Source organism: Stomoxys calcitrans, chromosome 1 (genome assembly GCF_963082655.1).
Source record: "Stomoxys calcitrans chromosome 1, idStoCalc2.1, whole genome shotgun sequence".
Taxonomy (NCBI): domain Eukaryota; kingdom Metazoa; phylum Arthropoda; class Insecta; order Diptera; family Muscidae; genus Stomoxys; species Stomoxys calcitrans.
Genome location: NC_081552.1, coordinates 254,171,544 through 254,193,252, shown reverse-complemented (window position 1 = coordinate 254,193,252; position 21,709 = coordinate 254,171,544). Strand labels below are relative to the sequence as shown.

General features: G+C 36.7%; 1 protein-coding gene across 4 annotated transcripts in view; it reads right to left on the bottom strand.

Annotated features, from left to right (window-relative positions):
* LOC106092913 (uncharacterized) overlaps nucleotides 1–21,709 on the bottom strand; it is a 113,393-nt gene that overhangs the window by 6,220 nt on the left and 85,464 nt on the right. For 2 of the 4 annotated variants that reach the window (XM_059370772.1, XM_059370771.1), the window contains exons 3-6: nucleotides 10,970–11,141; nucleotides 10,552–10,676; nucleotides 7,454–7,574; nucleotides 3,373–7,353 (exon numbers count right to left, since the gene is read on the bottom strand). In XM_059370772.1, coding sequence (XP_059226755.1) covers nucleotides 7,236–7,353; nucleotides 7,454–7,574; nucleotides 10,552–10,676; nucleotides 10,970–11,141 — 536 coding nt within the window. In that variant the 3' untranslated portion in view covers nucleotides 3,373–7,235. Of the gene's footprint in view, nucleotides 1–3,372; nucleotides 7,354–7,453; nucleotides 7,575–10,551; nucleotides 10,677–10,969; nucleotides 11,142–21,709 lie in introns of those variants that run through there. The other 2 variants (XM_059370773.1, XM_059370774.1) reach the window with 2 other exon arrangements.

Sequence of the window (21,709 nt, the reverse complement as noted above, 5' to 3'; positions counted from 1 at the left end):
TATTTTAAAACAAATCTGTTTTATCAAAAATAAGCCAAACAAGTAAAAAGTGTTTAAGTTCGGCCAGGCCGAACTTTGGATACCCACCACTTCGGGTGTTTATATAAACCGCCTTTCGTCACAATCCGATGAAAATTGGAAAACTTTTCCAACCAAATTCGGCACGGGCATTAAGTGATCTTTTAAATATAAGTCACAAAATCGGGCAATAGATAAAGCTTTTATGAGCTTCAGACCCTTAACCAGCATATCAGTCTATATGACAGCTATATCTAAATACATTCATATTTTTACCATATTAGGGTGGGATGGTAGGTGGCCTCAAACTACTCACTGATTAAAACTTCAGTGAAATTAGAAAAAAAAAAACAAATAAAAGCGTGCCAAGTTCGGCCAGGCCGAATCTTTTATACCCTCCACCATGGATCGCATTTGACGAGTTATTTTCCCGGCATCTCTTCTTAGGCAAAAAAGGATATAAGAAAAGATTTGCTCTGCTATTAGAGCGATATCAAGATATGGTCCGGTTTGGACCACAATTAAATTATATGTTGGAGACCTGTGTAAAATGCCAGCCAATTCGAATAAGAATTGCGCCCTTTGGGGGCTCAAGAAGTAAAATAGAGAGATCGATTTATATGGGAGCTGTATCGGGCCATAGACCGATTCAAACAATAATAAACAAAATTTCAGGCAAATCGCATAATAATTACGACCTCTAGAAGCTCAAGAAGTCAAGATCCCAGATCGGTTTATATGGCAGCTATATCAGGTTATGAATCGATTTGAACCTTCTTTGACACAGTTGTTGAGGGTAAGAATAAAATACGTCATGCAAAATTTCAGCCAAATCGAATAGCAATTGCGCCCTCTGGAAGCTCAAGAAGTCAAGTCCCCAGATCTGTTTATATGACAGCTATATCAGGTTATGAACCGATTTGAACCATAATTGGCACAGTTGTTGGGTATTATAACAAAATACTACGTGCAAAAATACATTCAAATCGGATAAGAATTGCGCCCTCTACAGGCTCAAGAAGTCAAGACCCAAGATCGGTTAATATGGCAGCTATATCAGGTTATGAACCGATTTGAACCATACCTGGCACAATTGTTGGATATCATAACAAAACCCGTCGTGTGGAATTTCATTCCAATCGGATAAGAATTGCGCCCTCTAGAGGCTCAAGAAGTCAAGACCCAAGATCGGTTTATATGGCAGCTATATAAAAACATAGACCGATATGGCCCATTTACAATGCCAACCGACTTACACTAATAAGAAGTATTTGTGCAAAATTTCAAGCGGCTAGCTTTACTCCTTCGGAAGTTAGCGTGCTTTCGACAGACAGACGGACGGACAGACGGACGGACGGACAGACAGACGGACAGACGGACGGACATGGCTAGATCGACATAAAATGTCGCGACGATCAAGAATATATATACTTTATGGGGTCTCAGACGAATATTTCGAGTAGTTACAAACAGAATGACGAAATTAGTATACCCCGCATCCCATGGTGGAGGGTATAGCAATAATGCTTTTATGGCCTTCAGACCCGGGCTATAGATCGGGCTATATGGCAGCTATATCTAAATAAAGTTCGATCTAAACCATATTTGGGGCAGATGTCGGGAGACCTAAAACTACGCACTGTTTCAAATTTCAGCGAAATCGGTTAAAAAATAAAGCTTTTATGGGTTTCAGACCCTTTACCGGGAGATTGGTCTATATAGTCCAGCTATATTCAAATGTAGTCTGATCTGTAACATATTTGGGTCAGATGTTGGCAGGCCTAAAACTACTCACTGTTTTATATTTTAGTGAAATCGGTTAAAAAATAAAGCTTTTATGGGCTTCAGACCCTTTATCGGGAGATCGGTCTATATAGCAGCTATACTTAGGTCAGATTTTTTGAGGCTTAAGATAGTTCACTGTTTCAAATTTCAGCGAAATTTTGCAATAAATAAAGCTTTTATGAGCTTCAGACCTTTTACCGGGGGATCAGTCTATACGACAGCTATATCTAAATATAGTCTGATCAGAACCACATTTGGGTCAGATGTTGGTAGGCCAAAAACTGCGCACAATTCCAAATTTCAGTGAAATCGGTTACAAAATAAAGCTTTTATGGGCTTTAGACCCTTTATCGGGAGATCTATATGGCGGCTATATCTAAATATAGTCCAATCTGAACTATATTTGGGTCAGATGTCGGGAGGCTTAAAATAACCCACTGTTGCTAATTTCCACGAAATCGGGTAATAAATTAAGTTTTTATGGGCATTAGATCCTTTATCGGAAAATCGGTTTATATAGCAGCTATATCCAAATATCGGCCGATTTGGCCCGTTCAAGAACTTAAGCAGCGTGCATCAAAAAGACGTATCTGTGCCAAATTTCAGCTCATTATGTCAATTTTTGAAGGCTCTAGAGTGATTACAACAGACGGATGTACAGACGGACAGACACACGGACATCGTTAAATCGTCTTCGATTTTACGACGATCCGAAATACTTTGTAGGGTCGGAAATTGTTATATCGATGTGTTGCAAACGGACTGACTAAATGAATATACCCCCTATCCTACGGTGGTGGGTATAAAAATTTAAGCTCTAATATATAATGAACAATTTTAAATTCATCTTTTTTTTTAAATTGTGTTTTTTTTTTTAATTTTTTTAATTTATCAAATAGTCAATGGCTTATTTTCGATGAGAATTTTGTTAAAGTTCGTATGCTGATGTTTGTGTGTGTGTGTGTATGGGTGTGTATATGATTCTACTTTTATCAACTACATACATATAAATGAATGTTGATTTATGTATTCTACATAGAACTTGTTAAGTACATAAAGAGTGTTTATAAAAAAAAAAAATAAATAAATATGTAAATTTAACTATAGTCTATAAAGTTTATATGTATTTATATGTTTGGGTATAATCATATGTGGGTATATAGAGAAAACAAGTATTAAAATGCGGATGATTTTTGGTCTAGCAGTTGAATATGATGAATGCGATACAGTCGGGAATTATTCGAGATGTATTTGTGTGAAAGTTTTGCAAGGATTACTCAAGAAAGGTGTTGCAAATAACATTTTTATACGCTACACCACTACTGTGGTACAGGGTATTATAACTTAGTGCATTTGTTGGTAACACCCAGAGATAGACCCATTGATAAGTATACCGATCGACTCAGAATCACTTTCTGATTCGATTTAGCTATATCCGTCTGTCTGTCTGTCTGTCCGTCTGTCTGCCCGTCTGTCTGTCTGTCCGTCTGTCTGTCCGTCTGTATGTCCGTCTGTCTGTCTGTCCGTCCAAAGACGAAACCCTTCCCATAGCGGTTGGTGTGTGTTGCTTTCTTTGGCTTCCCCTTTTTCATTTGCATCTCCGATCATTGAGCTCGTCTCGAAAGAGAAACAAACAAAAATTCAGATATGTTAAAATCAGTAACAAAACAGTCCGTGCCAAATTTAGTGCTGTACCTACTGCGGCCAATTAAGTGCAAATCGGGCGATAGATATATATGGGAGCTATATCTTAATCTGAACCGATTTTGTTCAAATCCCGCACATATGTTAAAATCAGTAACTAAACAATTCGTGCCAAATTTTGTGCGGATCGGTTGCAAATTGTGGCTACTACGGCCGTTTATGTGTAAATCGGGAGATACATATATATGTGGGAGCTATATCAAAATCTGTGCCGATTTTGATAAAATTGTGCAGATATGTTAAACCGAGAGATCGGTCTATATGGCAGCTACATCCAAATCTGGACCGATCTAAGCCATATTGCAGACTTATGTTGAGGGGATTAACTTAACTCACTGTCCCAAATTTCGGCGAAATTGGGACAGTAAATGCGCCTTTTATGGGCCCAAAACCTTAAATCGAGAGATCGGTCTATATGGCAGCTATATATGTAAATCTGAATCTATCTGGCCCAAATCGAAGTAGGGTGTCGAAAGGCCCAACACAACTCACTGTCCCAAATTTCAGAACAATCGGGCCCAAAACCTTAAATCGAGGGATCGGTGTATATGACAGCGATATCCAAATCTGAACCGATCTGGGCCAAATCGAAGTAGGATGCCGAAGGGCCTAACACAGCTCACTGCCCTAAATTTTGACAAAATCGGACAATAGATTCAGATCGGTCTATATTTAGATATAGCTACTATATGGCCGATCCCCCGATAAGGGGTCTGAAGCCCATAAAAGCTTTATTTTTTAACCGATTTCGCTGAAATTTGGAATTGGGAGCAGTTTTTGGCCTTTCAACATCCGACCCAAATATGGTTCACATTGGACTATTTTTATCTATAGCTACCATATAGACCGATCTCCCGATAAAGGGTCTGAAGCCCATTAAAGCTTTATTTTTCATCCGATTTTGCTGAAATTTGAAACAGTGAGTAGTTTAAGGCCTACCAACATCTGATCCAAATATGGTTTAGCCCGGAATATATTTAGATATAGCTACCATGTAGACCGATCTCCCGATAAAGGGTCTGAAGACCATAAATGCTTTATTTATTTCCCGGTTTCGCTGAAATTTGGAATTGGGAGCAGTTTTTGGCCTCTCAACACCCGACCCAAATATGGTTCACATCGGACTATTTTTAACTATAGCTACTGAGGCCCATAAAAGCTTTATTTGTTATCCGATTTCGCTGAAATTTGAAATACAAAATTCAACAGTGCCTCATATTTATTAGACCACTCAATGTCCGTGCCGAATTTGAGTGCATTAGTTATCCAATTTTCATCAGATTGTGGCGAATGGGGGTGGATATCCAAAGTTCGGCCTGGCCGAACTTAACGCCTTTTTACTTGTTTTATTTCGTATGAAGAAAACAAAATGCAAATGAAAAAGGAACTAAGAAAAGGAACTAGTTCCTTTTGTGGTACGGAACTAAAATGCCCACCTCTAGTTAAATTTTTCGATGTTTCGTACTATAATGGTGGTGGAAAAGGTTACTAAGAAATGCTTTTATAATTGGCCACTGCAGCGCAGAGGTTAGCCTGTCCGCCTATGATGCTGAACGCCTGGGTTCGATTGTGGCGAATGGGGGTTTACATATACACCCGAGCGGGTGGGTATCTAAAGTTCGGCCCGGCCGAACTTAATGCCTTTTTACTTGTTTTATTTCGTATGAAGAAAACAAAATGCAAATGTAAAAGGAACTAAGAAAAGGAACTAGTTCCTTTTGTGGTACAGAACTAAAATGCCCATCTCTAGTTAAATTTTTCGATGTTTCGTACTATAATGGTGGTGGAAAAGGTTACTAAGAAATGCTTTTATAATTGGCCACTGTAGCGCAGAGGTTAGCGTGTTCGTCTATGACACTGAATGCTTGGGTTCGAATCCTGCTTTTATAATTGTAGAAACGAACTAGTTCAATATTTTTTGGAAATTTACACTTTTTAAATTTTTTACCAAAATCAGGTTTGCGATTTTCTTGTGTAAGCTTTAATGACTAACAAAACTCAATTGTTTAATCATATATTGGTTTTAAGTTAATCGAAAAAAGTTTAAGTCGGCATTTTTAACACCACTTTTTAGAGTAATCCTTGAATGTATGATTATATGGGTCGAAAAGAAATAAATAGTTATGCAGAATAAATGTTGTGTTATGTATGTGCATGAGATTTTTGCGTTTTTTTTTTTATTAAAATTATAATTAAAATAAATAAATGAACTTTGGATATTTTGCGTTTATTCTACATGTATGGTATGCATAAATGGGTATTACTATGATTACTTTTTCAAATGTTTACTTGGTAAGTACTCGGTACTGGGTTCGTTATTATCGTTATCGTTAGGATTCTTTTTATTGAGTATTGTTATACATCTAAAAAATGTCTACCGCTACAATATAACAATTTTGGTGGGGGACAAGCCTCTGTTCTATGGTAAGCATGGCGTTCATATTACATATTATGGTGGGGAGATATTTTTGTGGTTACTTTAGTTTGGAAATGAATATACCCAGAAATATATTCACGGCAAACTTGGTTTTCATTCAAAGACAAAATATTAGTACGTTATCTATAGATATAAAAGTAAATACATTTAACTTAAACAAGAGAAAATAAAAGTATTTTATCCCAACATGCAGTGAAACATATTTTGGTCATAGGCAACCATGGAATATGTTGGCCATGACCATACATTAGTAAAAATGGTTGGGTTGAGTGTACAAATGTAAGTCTAAGGAACAATATTTTTTTTTTTGTTATTTTTATTTATTATAGGTTAGTAACCGCTTAGCGGATAAGTTATCATTGAGAGTGTGTTGTTGTGTGCATGTGTATGGGTAAAAGTGTTTGTGTAAAAAGTTCTTGTTTTGTATGGTAAACAATTAAAGAAACAAAAAACAAAGCCTTTCTATAGCACCTTCTGTTCGCTGTAACCGAATCGAATTTAAATTCGATGGTATTTCATATTGCAAAAAAAAACATAGTTTATTATAATTATACGTGTATTCTCAAAAGAAGCTAAATCGAGTAAGAGTGCAAGGGCAATAGAAAAACAGAGACATATGTATACAGATTTCTATCAAAAAAAAAACAAAAGAGAGAGAAAGAGAGAGAGAGAGAGGGAGAGACAATACCTAAGCGGATGTTATGGAATGTGGTGAATTTGTGTGTGGTTAGCCCCCCAAAGGGCCCATACTGTTGTTGTGTTGCGTTACGTTACGTTGCGCTGCGCTGCGTATCATAACGTTGCGTCTGCGTATATCGTTTTATGGTTTTGCATTTGAATAATAATGGTTCGGTTCGTTCAAACGAAATGAAATACAATTTGTACTATACAAAAAAAAAAAAAAAAAATAAAACAAAACAAATTATTTACTTTTGAGGACTGATTATTTCTTTTGGTATTGTTCGCTATGGGGATCACACAAAGTCCTGGCAAGGATCTTGGATTGTTCCCTCATATGTATATATTATGTGGGTCAATAGATCCAACTCAGTAGAAAAGAGAAAAAGGCTATTTGCTGCTTGAGTTCGTTTTGATTTGTGTTTTTTTTTTTTCTTTCAATTTTTTGGTTCGAGTATGAACTGTTTGTTCATTTTTCCTTTTAAATTATCCAAAGAACGTTAAAAGATTATTTTTTTTTTGCTGTGGTTTTTCCGTTATAGTCTTTCCAAAACTTTTTAAAGATTTTGTTTTCTTTCTTCGTTAAACATTGGATGCTATAGAAAAGCCTACTTTAGCAATAATAACTTCCAAAATACTTTTTATCGCCACACTCTTGTTCGTTGCTGTACGTACTGGGATTGTTGACTTCCTTGCCTTCGCATCTTTCACCAACGAAGCCTTCAGGACATCTGTGTGCAATGGTAAATAGAAAGATTAAATATTTTGTTTAGATAAATGCAGGTTATAGAGAAAAAAAAAAAAAAATTGTTTTTTGCTTTCAATACTCACATGCACGAATAGGAATTGATTTCTGAGAAGAATTTGCAGGTTCCACCATTTAGGCAAAACTCAGAGACATCATCGGGACAGGTGTTGCCAGCACCTCGTGGATTGGAATCAAAGCGTTGTACTGAAATTAAACGAAAAAAAAGTGGATTAAATAACATTTTATCGACCTGCGCACAGTGGGATGAAATCAAAGAAAACATATAAAAAGGCGTTAAGTTAGGCCGAGCCAAACTTTGGATACCCACCACCTTGGGTATATATGTAAACCCCCACAATCGCCACAATCTGGTGAAAATTGGATAACTTATGCACCCAAATTTGGCACGGACATTGAGTGGTCTAATAAATATAAGGCACTGTTGAATTTTGTATTTTAAATTTTAGCGAAATCGTATAACAAATAAAGCTTTTATGGGCTTCAAACCTTTTATGGGGAGATCGGTCTATATGGCTATGTTGGAAAGCGTATAACTACCCACTGTTTCAAATTTCAGCGAAATCACTTAAAAAATAAAGCTTTTATGGCCTTCAGACCCTTTATCGGGAGATCGGTCTTTATGGTAGCTATATCTAAATATAGTCCGATCTGTACTACATTTGGGTCAGATGTTGAGAGGCTTAAAACTGCGCACAATTCCAAATTTCAGCGAAATAGGATAAAAAATAAAGTTTTTATGGCCTTCAGACCCTTTATCGGGAGATCGGTCTATATGGTAGCTATATCTAAATATAGTCCGATCTGAACCATATTTGGGTCAGATGCCTGGAGGCTTAAAATAACACACTGTTGCAAATTTCAGTGAAATCAGATAAAAAATAAAGCTTTTATGGACTTCAGACCCTTTATTTGGATATTGGGCTGTATGGCAGCTATATCTAGATATAGTCCGATTTGAACCATATTTAGGTCAGTTGTCGGGAAGCCTTAAGCTACTCACTGTTTTTAATTGCAGCGAAATTGGGTAAAAAATAAAGCTTTTATGGTCTACAGACCCTTTATCGGGAGATCGGTCTATATGGTAGCTATATCTAAATATAGTCCGATCCGTACCACATTTGGCTCGGATGTTCAGAGGCTTAAAACTGCGCACAGTTCGAAATTTCAGCGGAATCGGTTAAAAAATAAAGATTTTATGGCCTTCAGACCCTTTATCGAGATATCGGTCTTTATGGTAGCTATATCTAAATATAGTCCGATCTGCACCACATTTGGGTCAGATGTTGAGAGGCTTAGGACTGCGCACAATTCGAAATTTCAGCGAAATCGGTTAAAAATTAAAGCTTTAATGGGCTTCAGACCCTTTATCTGGATATTGGTCTGTATGGCAGCTATATCTAAATATAGTCCGATCTGAACCATATTGGGTTCAGGTGCCTGGAGGCTTGAAATAACTCACTGTTGCAATTTCAACGTAATCGGGTAATAAATAAGGCTTTTATGGCCTTCAGACCCTTTATCGGGAGATCGGTCTATATGGTAGCAATATCTAAGTATAGTCCGATCTGAACCATATGTAGGTCAGATATCGGGAGGCTTAAAATAACCCACTGTTTTAAATTTCAGCGAAATCGGGTATTAAATAAAGCTGTTATGGGCTTCAGACCCTTTATCGGGAGATCGGTCTATATGGTAGCTATATCTAAATATAGTCCGATCCGTACCACATTTGGCGCGGATGTTCAGAGGAAACTTCGCACAGTTCCAAATTTCATCAAAATCGGATAAAAAATAAAACTTTTATGGTCTACAGACCCTTTATCGGGAGATCGGTCTGTATGGCAGCTATTTCTAAATATAGTCCGATCTTTACCACATTTGGGTCGGTTGTTGAAAGGCTTAAAACTGCGCACAATTCCAAATTTCAGCGAAATCGGTTAAAAAATAAAGCTTTTATGGGCTTCAGACCCTTTATCTGGATATTGGTCTGTATGGCAGCTATATCTAAATATAGTCCGATTTGAACCATATTTAGGTCAGTTGTCGGGAAGCCTTAAGCTACTCACTGTTTCAAATTGCAGCGAAATCGGTTAAAAAATAAAGCTTTTATGGGCTTCAGACCCTTTATATGGAGATCGGTCTATATGGCAGCTATATCTAAATATAGTCCGATCTGTACCACATTTGGGTCAGATGTTGAGAAGCTTAAAACTGCGCACAATTCCAAATTTCAGCGAAATCGGATAAAAAATAAAGCTTTTATGGCCTTCAGATCCTTTATCGGGAAATCGGTCTATATGGCAGCTACATCCAAATATGGACCGATCTAATCCATATTTAGGTCAGATTTCGGGAGGCTTAAAATAACTCACCGTTGCAAATTTCAGCGAAATTGGGTAGTAAATAAAGCTTTTTTGGCCATTAGACCCTTTATCGGAAAATCGGTCTATGTAGCAGCTATATCCAAATATGGTCCCATTTGGCGAGTTCAAGAACTTAACCAGGGTGCATCAAAAGTGCGTATCTGTGCCAAATTTCAGCTTAATATCTCAATTTTTGAAGGCTCTAGAGTGATGACAACAGACGGACGGACAGATGGACAGACACACATACATCGTTAAATCGTCTTAGAATTTTACTACGATCCGAAATATATATTCTTTGTAGGGTCGGAAACTGATATTTTGATGTGTTGCAAACGGAATGACTAAATGAATATACCCCCCCTACGGTGGTGGGTATAACTGGTCAAAAACATGTCATATGAGAACGGATAGAGATAAGTCTTTGAAATGGTTGGAGCTGAGGTGCTATCGAAATCACGCGCAAAATTCCAAGGTCCTAGGTGGGCCGGAAGCCCCTAGCCAGGACGCTAAAATTAGTCACCTATTCATTTATGGGGTGATTTTCAAAATTCTTTTTTGCTGAATAGTGCTAAAAAATCTCTACAAAAAAGTCATCCCCACTACTTTAGTGAATAATCGAGGTTTCGCTCTGCGGTAGGCCGTTCGGACTCGGCTATAAAAAGGAGGCCCCTAATCATTTGGCTTAAACTTGAATCACACTGATGCATTGATTGATGTGTGAGAGGTTTGCTCCTGTTGCTTAGTGGAAGGTTCATGGTCCAAATGTGCATTTGCAATAATCAGCATAAACTTACCTGGATGCGCCTTGATGACAATGGTTCTGCGTTCTATATTCCGATTGACCTTGTTTTTTGCTCGACACTCATAACGACCCGCATCAGAGGTATTGAAAGAACGTATAATAAGTTCAGATCTCTTCCTATGAAAGGAAAAAAAAATGAAAAAAAAAAAAATAAATTTAAAATATTTTCAAAATAGATATCTCCAGAATAGAAACAATAAAAATAAATCTACCAATCAAAATGTGGCAAATTAACACAAGAAAAGCCCACAAAAGAAAACATGTGTGGATGAACTGTTGTGCTATAGAAACTACACAATAAACATATGTCACCTTACATATGTTAGCTTATTTGTTTGTTTTATTTGGACTTTTCCCCCCACATGTTAATTGGCATGTGAATATATGATCCTCAAACATCTTTGACCTACTTATAATGAGCAAACTGATACAGTTTACGATTCCGATTTATCGATCGATGATCCTTGAACCATGTCACTTTGGGTGGAGGTCTTCCAGTCACTTTACACACAATGCGCAACTCTTGGCCATTTTCCACCGTTCGATTGCTAGCTGATATTGATCTTATGGAAGCGAGCTGTGCTGTAAAGAAACAAAAAGAGGAACATTAGTTAACTATGAAATGAGGCGGCCAAAGACGCAAAGCTATCGCCTAATACGCATACACCCATAAAAAAACACATTTTGTGTTCGATTGCTTAAAATATGTTTTTCTGGAAGGAGGGAGGGGTGGCGTGGAATCAAAACTGATTTGATAATAAATATAAAATAAAATAAAAGAGAGCTAAGTTCGGCCGGGCCAAATCTTATATACCCCCTACCATGGATCGCATTTGTCAAGTTCTTTGCCCGATATCTCTTTATAGGCAAACAAAGGATAACGGATAAATTTTGCCATGCTATTAAAGCTATATCAGGTTATGGATCGTTTCAGGCCATCTAATGGTTGGGATGTTGGAGACCGTAGTGGAAGTCTTTGAGCAAAACTTCAGCCAAATCAGATAAGAATCGGTAGATCGGTTTATATGGTAGCTATATCAGGTTAGGAGCCGATTATGACCATACTTGGAATAGATGTTGGAAAACGAAACAACCCACTTCGAGCAAAATTTCAGCTTAATCAGATAATAATTGCGCACACTACCCGTGTTGTTATATGGTTCTGAAGCATGGGTACTTGTAAAAGCTGAAGAGGCAGTGCTTGGAGTATTTGAGAGAAAGATACTTCGTAAAATATATGGACCACTACGCGTTAATGGAGAACGAAATTTGCAACACATCGAAATATCAATTTCCGACCCTATAAAGTATATATATTTCGGATCGTCATAAAATTCTAAGACGATTTAACGATGTCCGTATATCTGTCCGTTCGTCTGTTGTAATCATTCTAGAGCCTTCAAAAATTGAGATAATGAGCTGAAATTTGGCATCTGAAGCCCATAAAAGCATTATTTATTAACCGATTTCGCTGAATATTAGAAAAGTTGGTTTTTTTAAGCCTCTTGACATCTCACGTCAATATGGTTCAGATTGGACCATATTTAGATATAGCTGCCATATAGACCGATCTCCCGAAAAAGGATCTGAAGGCCTTAAAAGCTTTATTTATAAACCGATTTCGCTGAAATTTGGGTTTTTGCGGAGTTATAAGTGTCTTAACATCCGATCCAAGTATGGTACGGATCGGACTATATTTAGATATAGCTGTCTTAGAGACCGATCAGCCGATAAAGTATCTGAAACTGTGAGTTATTTTTAGCCTCCTGATACCCGACCTAAATTTGGTTCAGATCGGACTATTTTTAGATGTAGTTGCCATATAGACCGATCTGCCGGTTAAGGGTCTGAAGCCAATAAAAGCTTTATTTATTACTTTTTATTTATTATTTTATTTTATTTTATTTTATTTTATTTTATTTTATTTTATTTTATTTTATTTTAATTTATTTTATTTTATTTTATTTTATTTTATTTTATTTTATTTTATTTTATTTTATTTTATTTTATTTCATTTTATTTTATTTTATTTTATTTTATTTTATTTTATTTTATTTTATTTTATTTTATTTTATTTTATTTTATTTTATTTTACTTTATTTTATTTTAATATATTTTATTTTATTTTGTTTTATTTTATATTATTTTTTTTATTTTATTTTATTATATTTCATTTTATTTTATTTTATTTTATTTTATTTTATTTTATTTTATTTTATATTATTTTATTTTATTTTATTTTATTTTATTTTATTTCATTTTATTTTATTTTATTTTATTTTATTTTATTTTATTTTATTTTATTTTATTTTATTTTATTTTATTTCATTTTATTTTATTTTATTTTATTTTATTTTATTTTATTTTATTTTATTTTATTTTATTTTATTTTATTTTATTTTATTTTATTTTATTTTATTTTATTTTATTTTATTTTATTTTATTTTATTTTATTTTATTTTATTTTATTTTATTTTATTTTATTTTATTTTATTTTATTTTATTTTATTTTATTTTATTTTATTTTATTTTATTTTATTTTATTTTATTTTATTTTATTTTATTTTATTTTATTTTATTTTATTTTATTTTATTTTATTTTATTTTATTTTATTTTATTTTATTTTATTTTATTTTATTTTATTTTATTTTATTTTATTTTATTTTATTTTATTTTATTTTATTTTATTTTATTTCCTTTCCTTTCCTTTCCTTTCCTTTCCTTTCCTTTCCTTTCCTTTCCTTTCCTTTCCTTTCCTTTCCTTTCCTTTCCTTTCCTTTCCTTTCCTTTCCTTTCCTTTCCTTTCCTTTCCTTTCCTTTCCTTTCCTTTCCTTTCCTTTCCTTTCCTTTCCTTTCCTTTCCTTTCCTTTCCTTTCCTTTCCTTTCCTTTCCTTTCCTTTCCTTTCCTTTCCTTTCCTATCCTATCCTATCCTTTCATTTTATTTCATTTAATTTTCTTCGAAATGGGCCATGGCCTTGAATAGATCCTTTAATTCTTAAATGTGATATTTTGTCTTCGGTCAATTTTACTTCGTTCAATAAGTGGCAGTAAAAAGTGTTTTGCTATCAAGAATGGGGAAAAGATTTACTGGTCTTTGTCGATCTGCTTGCAAGAAACTATGTTTACCACGTTGCTGAGCTCACCAATTGACGATTTTAAATAGGCTCAAATAGGCTTCTCACGACGGGAAATTTAGTTTTATCAGCCAGCTAGAGTCTCAAGGTTTGTTTGTAATGATGCTTATGAGCCCATGGGCTTGGGCTCATGTTCTTATTGTGCGTTTGTATAAGCATGCCCATCACAGATTGAAACCCATCCCGATTATCATAATGCAGCAGTGTTTCCAATAATTATCAATATCCTTTTGTCTTTTGAGTTTAGTCTTTCTGTATTCATTAAAAGTGTCCTTGGTTTTCGAGATATTAAAATTAGTATCTGGGTCAAAAACGTTGATTACTCAGCGAAAAATTTGTCATCATCGATTGCTGATCATAGATTGTCATTGATTGCAGAGAAAGAAAACAAAATATTTCATATTTCTTGTGAAACGTTCTATCGAAGACATCTATTAACCATCGATAGATCGCCTCTTGCGTGTGTCCATGGCGCATACTAAATATGCCCAAGAAAATGGGTCTGGCAAGTGTAAGTGGAACAGACACTGTTAGGTTCTCATACAGATACGACCGCACATGTCTCGCTCGTATGTGTGTTGTATGGGGGACATGCGACTGACGACGGATCAACATCATAATCATCCTTGCATAAGGGGTCAGAGAAGTGGAGGAGAAGAGCGGCGTATAACATGCGTTCTATGACGCATACATGTTCTTCTGGCACAGCCAGACAGACATATGTATGAATATTTGTAGAACATTTCTACTACGTAAAATTTATGATTTATGGGGTTGGAATGGTTTGATCTGTGTGTGCTATCTTTTATTTTCATTTTCATGGGTTTTAGTCCCCCCAAAAGGGGTTGAGATTTTGTTTGTGACGTCAGAGGAATAGAGAGTGTGAGTGAGCTGAGATGGGACCTGATTAAAATGTCACACTGGCCTTCTGGTGTTGATGCTAAATAGCAGCACGCCGCGTTCTTTTTCTTATCATTAGAATAGAACAAAAAATTGCTTAAATTTATGGCCCTTAGCCATAGAGAAATGACACCAAGACACCAAACGTAATGGTCTCCTCAATAATACATATATCTGTGTATGAATGTACCAAAATGGGGGGAAAAAAGAGGTCTTTGGGGGGCCTGTAAAGAGATCGAATGGAGGCTGGGTTCTATAACGACGACATCAAATCATCCGAATCTGTTTCTTAACGTAAAGAAGCGCATCATTCAACTGAACGTCAAGTCGGTAAACATGGCCATCAAGAGCCGACAATAAATACATCAAAAAGCGACATCCGAAAATAAGAGCAGCAGACAAATGAACTGAACTGAAGGAAGGAAGAAACCTGCCAACAAACCAACCAGCCAGCCAACAAGTCATCCATCCAGCCAAAAGCAAACACAGTGTTTAAAATCCAAAATTACCAAGGTTTTGTATTTTCAAAATATTTTCCAAATTGGATCATATGTGGACATGGTGTAATTTTCCATTCCAGATCTTGGCGAAAAAAGGTGTCGATTTTGATGAAATTTAGAACAGAAAAAATAACTTTTTGGGTTCATGATCCCAAAAAGTTAATTTTGTTGTCGTTTTTTGCAGGTTCCTGCCAAAATTGGTAGGTTTTTATTCTCTTGGTGGGTTAATAGCAAATGCAAATTTTGCCCATGAGCATTCCACTAAAGAACAGGGGCAAACTTCTCACATATCAATGAGTGCAGTCCGATTCAAGTTTAAGCTCAATGATAAAGGGCCTCCTTTTTATAGCCGAGTCCGAACGGCGTGCCTCTTTGGAGAGAAGTTTTACATAGCATAGTACGTCACAAATGTTGCCACCATTAGGAGGGGAAAATTTTTTCTGATGGTCTCGCCAGGATTCGAACCTAGGCGTTCAGCGTCACAGGCGGACATGCTAACCTCTAGGCGGCTACGGTGGCCTCCAGTGGTGAGTTAATAGGCTGAGCACAATTTTTGGTAGGTTTTTCCAACATGCCGTTTCTGTAGAATTAAATCGCGGATATCGAGGTGCCAAATACTGTTACAAGGGGTCTCACTGCTTCAAATTTCCGAAAAAAAGAACGTTAGTTCTGATGTTAATTGTAACTGGTTAACTGGGATCTCTTCCAAATTTCGTAAATTTTGGTTGAAAAATATGGATTTTGTGCAATCAGTGCCTTCAAATCCTGTCCATACTCACACGTTGAGGGGTGTATGCAACTCACTGTGAAATGTGTAGTTGAGCGCATTCATGGGCTGCAGCTCCTAAATCAGGAGATCACTTATGCCAAACCCGGCAGGGTTGTTCATTGAAATGGGGGCAAAAATACGACTTCTATGAACTCAAGATTTCTTTTGCGGCGATCGGTAAAAAGTACACTTTATCAAGATATAGGTCATTTTTGAACTTTGGGGTGTAGAGTGATTTCAGCAAACAGGCGGACCGACATGTCTTGATCGTCTATGAATATGAGGTGTGATCAAAAAATAACCATTATTTTCGAATTTCGTCAGTTATGTATGTTCGATTTTTGCATTTGTTATACCCACCACCATAGGGGGTACATTCATTTAGTCATTCCGTTTGCAACACATCGAAATATCAATTTCCGACACTATAAAGTATATATATTTCGGATCGTCGTAAAATTCTAAGACGATTTAACGACGTACGTGTGTCTGTCCGTCTATCCGACTGTCCGTCCGTCTGTTGTTATCACTCTAGAGCCTTTAAAAAATTGAGATATTGAGCTGAAATTTGGCACAGATACGTCTTTTTGATGCACGCCGGTTAAGTTCTTGAATGGGCCAAATCGAACCATACTTGGATATAGCTGCTATATAGACCGATCTGCCGATAAAGGGTCTAGTGTCCATAAAAACTTCATTTTTCATCCGATTTTGTTGAAATTTGAAACAGTGAGTAGTTTAAGGCTTCACGACATATCGCCCAAACACGGTTCAGATCGGACTATATTTAGGTATAGCTGTCATATAGGCCGATCTGCCGATATGGGTCTGAAGCCCATAAAAGATTTATTTATTATCCGATTTCGCTGAAATTTAAAACAGTAAGTTATTTTAAGCCTTTCGGCATCTGATCTAAATATGGATTAGATTGGTCCATATTTATATATAGCTGCCATATAGACCGATATCACGATAAAGGGTCTAAAGCCCCTAAAAGCTTTATTTATTACCCGATTTAGCTGAAATTTAAAATAGTTGGTTATGTTAAGCCTCCCGACATCTGATACAAATATGGTTCAGATCAGACTATATTTAGATATAGCTGTCATATAGACCGATCTCCCGATTAAGGGTCTGAAGCCCATAAAAGCTTTATTTTTTAACCGATTTCGCTGAAATTTAAAACAGTGGGTAGTTTTACACCTCCTAACATAGGACCCAAATATGGTACAGATCGGTTCATATTTAGATATAGCTGCCATATTGACCTATCTCCCGATAAAGGGTCTAAAGCCCATAAAAGCTTTATTTATTATCCGATTTCGCTGAATTTTGCAACAGTAAGTTATTTTAAGCCTTCCGACATCTGACCGAAATATGGATTAGATCGGTCCATATTTAGATGTAGCTGCCATATAGACCGATTTCCCGATAATGGGTCTGAAGGCCATAAAAGCTTTATTTTTTAACCGATTTCGCTTAAATTTGAAACAGTGAGGAGTTTTAGACCTCCTAACACAGGACCTAAATATGGTTCAGATCGGACTATATTTAGATATAGCTGCCCTATATTCCGATCTCCCGATTAAAGGTCTGAAGCCCATAAACGCTTTGTTTTTTAACCGATTTCGCTGAAATTTGAAATAGTGGGTAGTCTTAGTTCTCCCGACATCTGTCCCAAATATGGTGCGAATCGGTCTATATTTAGATAAAGCTGTCATATAGACCGATCTACCGATAAAGGGTCTGAAGCGAATAAAAACTTTATTTTTTATCCGATTTGGCTGAAATTTGAAACATGAAGTAGTTTTAGGCCATTCGCCATCCGACTCAAATATGGTAAAGATCGGACTGTATTTAAATATAGCTGTCATATAGACCGATGTGCCGATTAAGTGTCTGAAGCTCATAAAAGCTTTAATTATTGCCAGCTTTTGTTGAAATTTGAAATAAAAAATTTAACAGTGTCTGGTACTTATTAAACCACTCAATGTCCGTGTCGAATTTGGGGACATGAGTTATCCAATTTTCACCGGATTGTAACGAAAGGGGGTTTTCATATATACCCGAGGTGGTGGGTATCCAAAGTTCGACTCAGCCGAACTTATTGCCTTTTTACTTGTTTTTAGTTTTTTTCTCATTTCTTTTTTTTTTTAAATTATAATGTGTATACAAGTATGCAATACATAAAACGTTTGATTGATTTTCGACCACTGTGCGATGGGAGGAAATAAACATAAATGATATTTTGTTGGTTGCTTTTGCTAGCTTGATATTTTAATGTATGTCCCGACGTATCATGTCATACGTGTGTTATACGTATGTACATACATACATACATACATATGTACGCTATATGTTGAACTGCAAACGAACGTAAGAAAAAGAAATGTAAACATTTGCCTTTGGCCAGCAGTAGTCGCCGATGCTGCTGCTGCTGATGTGATGCTGGCTGTTGCTGATATTGTTGTTCAATGTTGCTGATGCTGTTGCAGTTGTTGTTGTTGTTGGATGGAAAATAGCATCATGTGAAATTTCCTGAGCTTTTTGGTCGGTCGCAAGGTGAGTTATGGGGGCGTGTGAACAAGCAACGTAAGAGAGATAAATTCAATGATAAGGCCTACCTTGCCTTGCCTTGCCTTGCTTTGCCTGCTTTCCTACCTGCCTACCTGACTGACTGCGAGGTTGCCAAGCAGCCCCCAAAGAAATACTAGACGACGAAAACATTAAACGAAGAAGAAGAAGAAGCAGAGAACCAAAAACAACTACGACCACAACCATACATACATTTCAAACGAAAACAAATCGCAAAACAGCCCCACCGCCATGCGCCGCTTTAAAAGAAATATGCACCTTGCCGCGCTGCGTTTGCCGCATTGCCTGCGAGTTTAGAGGTGGGTGATTCACAAATAGATTATGTGCACCGCACCGCCGCATAGACAATAAAAACAAACACGTAGCCGCCGCCTTAGCAAAGCTCACACTCATCCCACCGACAACAATAACAACAGTAAATGTGGAATAGATGCTGCTATAAATAAATCTACAAATCTAATTGCAGCAGTCGTAACTAGAAGCCATAAAGGTGGTGAAGTGTCCAAAAATAAAAAAAAAAATTAACAAATCAAAACGCCGCCACCACCGCTGCCATATGCCTGTATGATTTCCAGTAAGTGTTCTCAAATTGGTCGGTCCATCTGATCAATGCCATCGCCATTAGATGGCAGACACTTTGATACAGCTGAACATTTGGTTTATATCCAGTATCGAAATGAATGCCCAATTTCCATAGAAACGTTGATGTAGTAAAATGCTGTGATGATTAATTTGATTGATTTTAAGAATTTAAAAACGATTATTGATTGAGTGATATTCAAATACACACACACACACACACATAACGCACAAACAAATACATCTACCACCACTTTCAAATAACCAACCTGCCACCCACCCACCCAGCGACTGGGTACCGAGAATGTGGTAATGATTCAAATTCTAAGCAATTTAAAAATACAATGAGACATAGCCATTTTCCCAAATACCCTACTCAACCTTGAGTGTTGGTGTGCGTTGCATTACAAAGCAACTGTATATTGAGGTACATCTATCGTATCTATGTTAGGGTGACAATATGTGTAATTAAGAATGACGTAGGGCCTTTGGATGCGGAAGTTAGGTTTACACCAGATGAAACTGATATAGCTCCAATAGCATAGCCATTCTTATCCATTATCTTTTTTAAACCCTCCACCATAGGATGGGGGTACACTAATTTCGTCATTCTGTTTGTAACTCCTCGAAATATTCGTCTAAGACACCATAATGTATATATATTCTTGATCGTCATGACATATTAAGTCGAACTAGCCATGTCCGTCCGTCCGTACGTCTGTCCGTCCTCCGTCTGCCGAAAGCACGCTTACTTTCGAAGGAGTAAAGCTAGCCACTTGAAATTTTGCACAAATACTTCTTATTATGGTAGGTCGGTTGGGATTGTAAATGGGCCATATCGATCTATGTTTTGATATAGCTGCCATATAAACCGATCTTGCTTCTTGACTTCTTGAGTCACTAGAAGGCGCACTTCTTATCCCCTTTGGCTGAAATTTTGCATGACGTGTCTTGTTATGACTTCCAACAACTGTGCCAATTATGATTGAAATCGGCCCATATTCTGGTATAGCTGCCATATAAACCGATCCGGGGTCTTGACTTCTTGGGCCTCTACAGGGAGCAATTCATATCCGATTTTGGTGAAACTTTACATGACGTGTTTTGTTTTGATTTCAAACAACTGTGTTAAGAATGGTTCAAATCGGTCCCTAACCTGATATAGCTGCCATACAATACGATCAGGAGTCTTGACTTCTTGAGCCACTAGAGGGCGCAATTATTATCCAATTTAACTGAATTTATGCATGAGCTGTTTTGTTATGACTACCAACAACTGTGCTAAGTATGGTTCAAATCGGTCTATAACCTGGTATAGCTGCCTTATAAACCGATCTGGGATCTAGACATCCTGAGCCTCTAAAGTGCGCAATTATTATCTGATTTGGCTGAAATTTTGTACAACGGCTTTTCTCATAACCTTTAACGTACGTGTCGAATATGGTCTGAATCAGTTTAAAGCCTAATACAGCTCGCCTATAAACATATCTCCCTAGTTTACTTCTTCAGCCCCTTATGGGCGTAATTTGTAGTAGATTTTGCTGAAATTTTACACAATGATTTCTACTATGGTCTCCAATATTCAATTCAATTATGGTCCGAAATAAAGTAGGTTAAGTTCGAAGATGGGCTATATCGGACTATATTTTGATATAGCCCCCATATAGACCGATCCGCCGTTTTAGGGTCTTAGGCCCATAAAAGCTACATTTATTATCTGATTTTGCTGAAATTTGGAACAATGAGTTGTGTTAGACCCTTCAATATTCATCTTGAATTTGGTCCAGATCGGTCCAGATTTGGATATAGCTGCCATATAGACCGATCTATCGATTTAAGGTTTTGGGGCCATAAAAAGCGCATTTATTGTCCGATGTCACGAAAATTTGGGACAGTGAGGTGGGTTGGGCCCTTTGACATTCCTCTTCAATTTGGCTTAGATCGGTTCAGATTTGGATATAGCTGCCATATAGATCGATCTCTCGATTTAAGGTTTTGGGCCCATAAAAAGCGCATTTATTGTCCGATTTTGCAAAAATTAGGGCCAGTAAGTTGTGTTAGGCCCGTCGACATCCTTCTTCAATTTGGCCCAGATCGGTTCATATTTCGATATAGCTGCCATATATACCGATCTCTCGATTTAAGATTTTGGGCCCAAAAAAGGCGCATTTATTGTTCGATGTCACCGAAATTTGGGACAGTTAGTTGTGTTTGGCCACTCGACACCTTGCTTTAATTTGGCTTAGATCGGTCCAGATTTGGATATAGCTGCCATATAGACCGATCTCTCGATTTAGGGTCTTAGGCCCATAAAAGTCACATTTATTATCCGATTTTGCTGAAATTTGGGACAGTGAGTTAAGCTAAGCCCCTCGACATACTTCTGCCATGTGGCACAGATCGGTCCAGATTTGGATATAGCTGCCATATAGATCGATCTCTCGATTTAAGGTTTTGGGCCCATTAAAAACGCATTTATTGTCCGATTTTTCCGAAATTTGGGGCAGTGAGTTGTGTTAGGCCCCTCGACATCCTTCTTCAACTTGGCTTAGATCGGTCAAGATTTGAATATAGCTACCATATAGACCGATCTCTCGATTTAAGGTTTTGGGCCCATAAAAGCCACATTTATTATCCGATTTTGCTGAAATTTGGGACAGTGAGTTGCGTT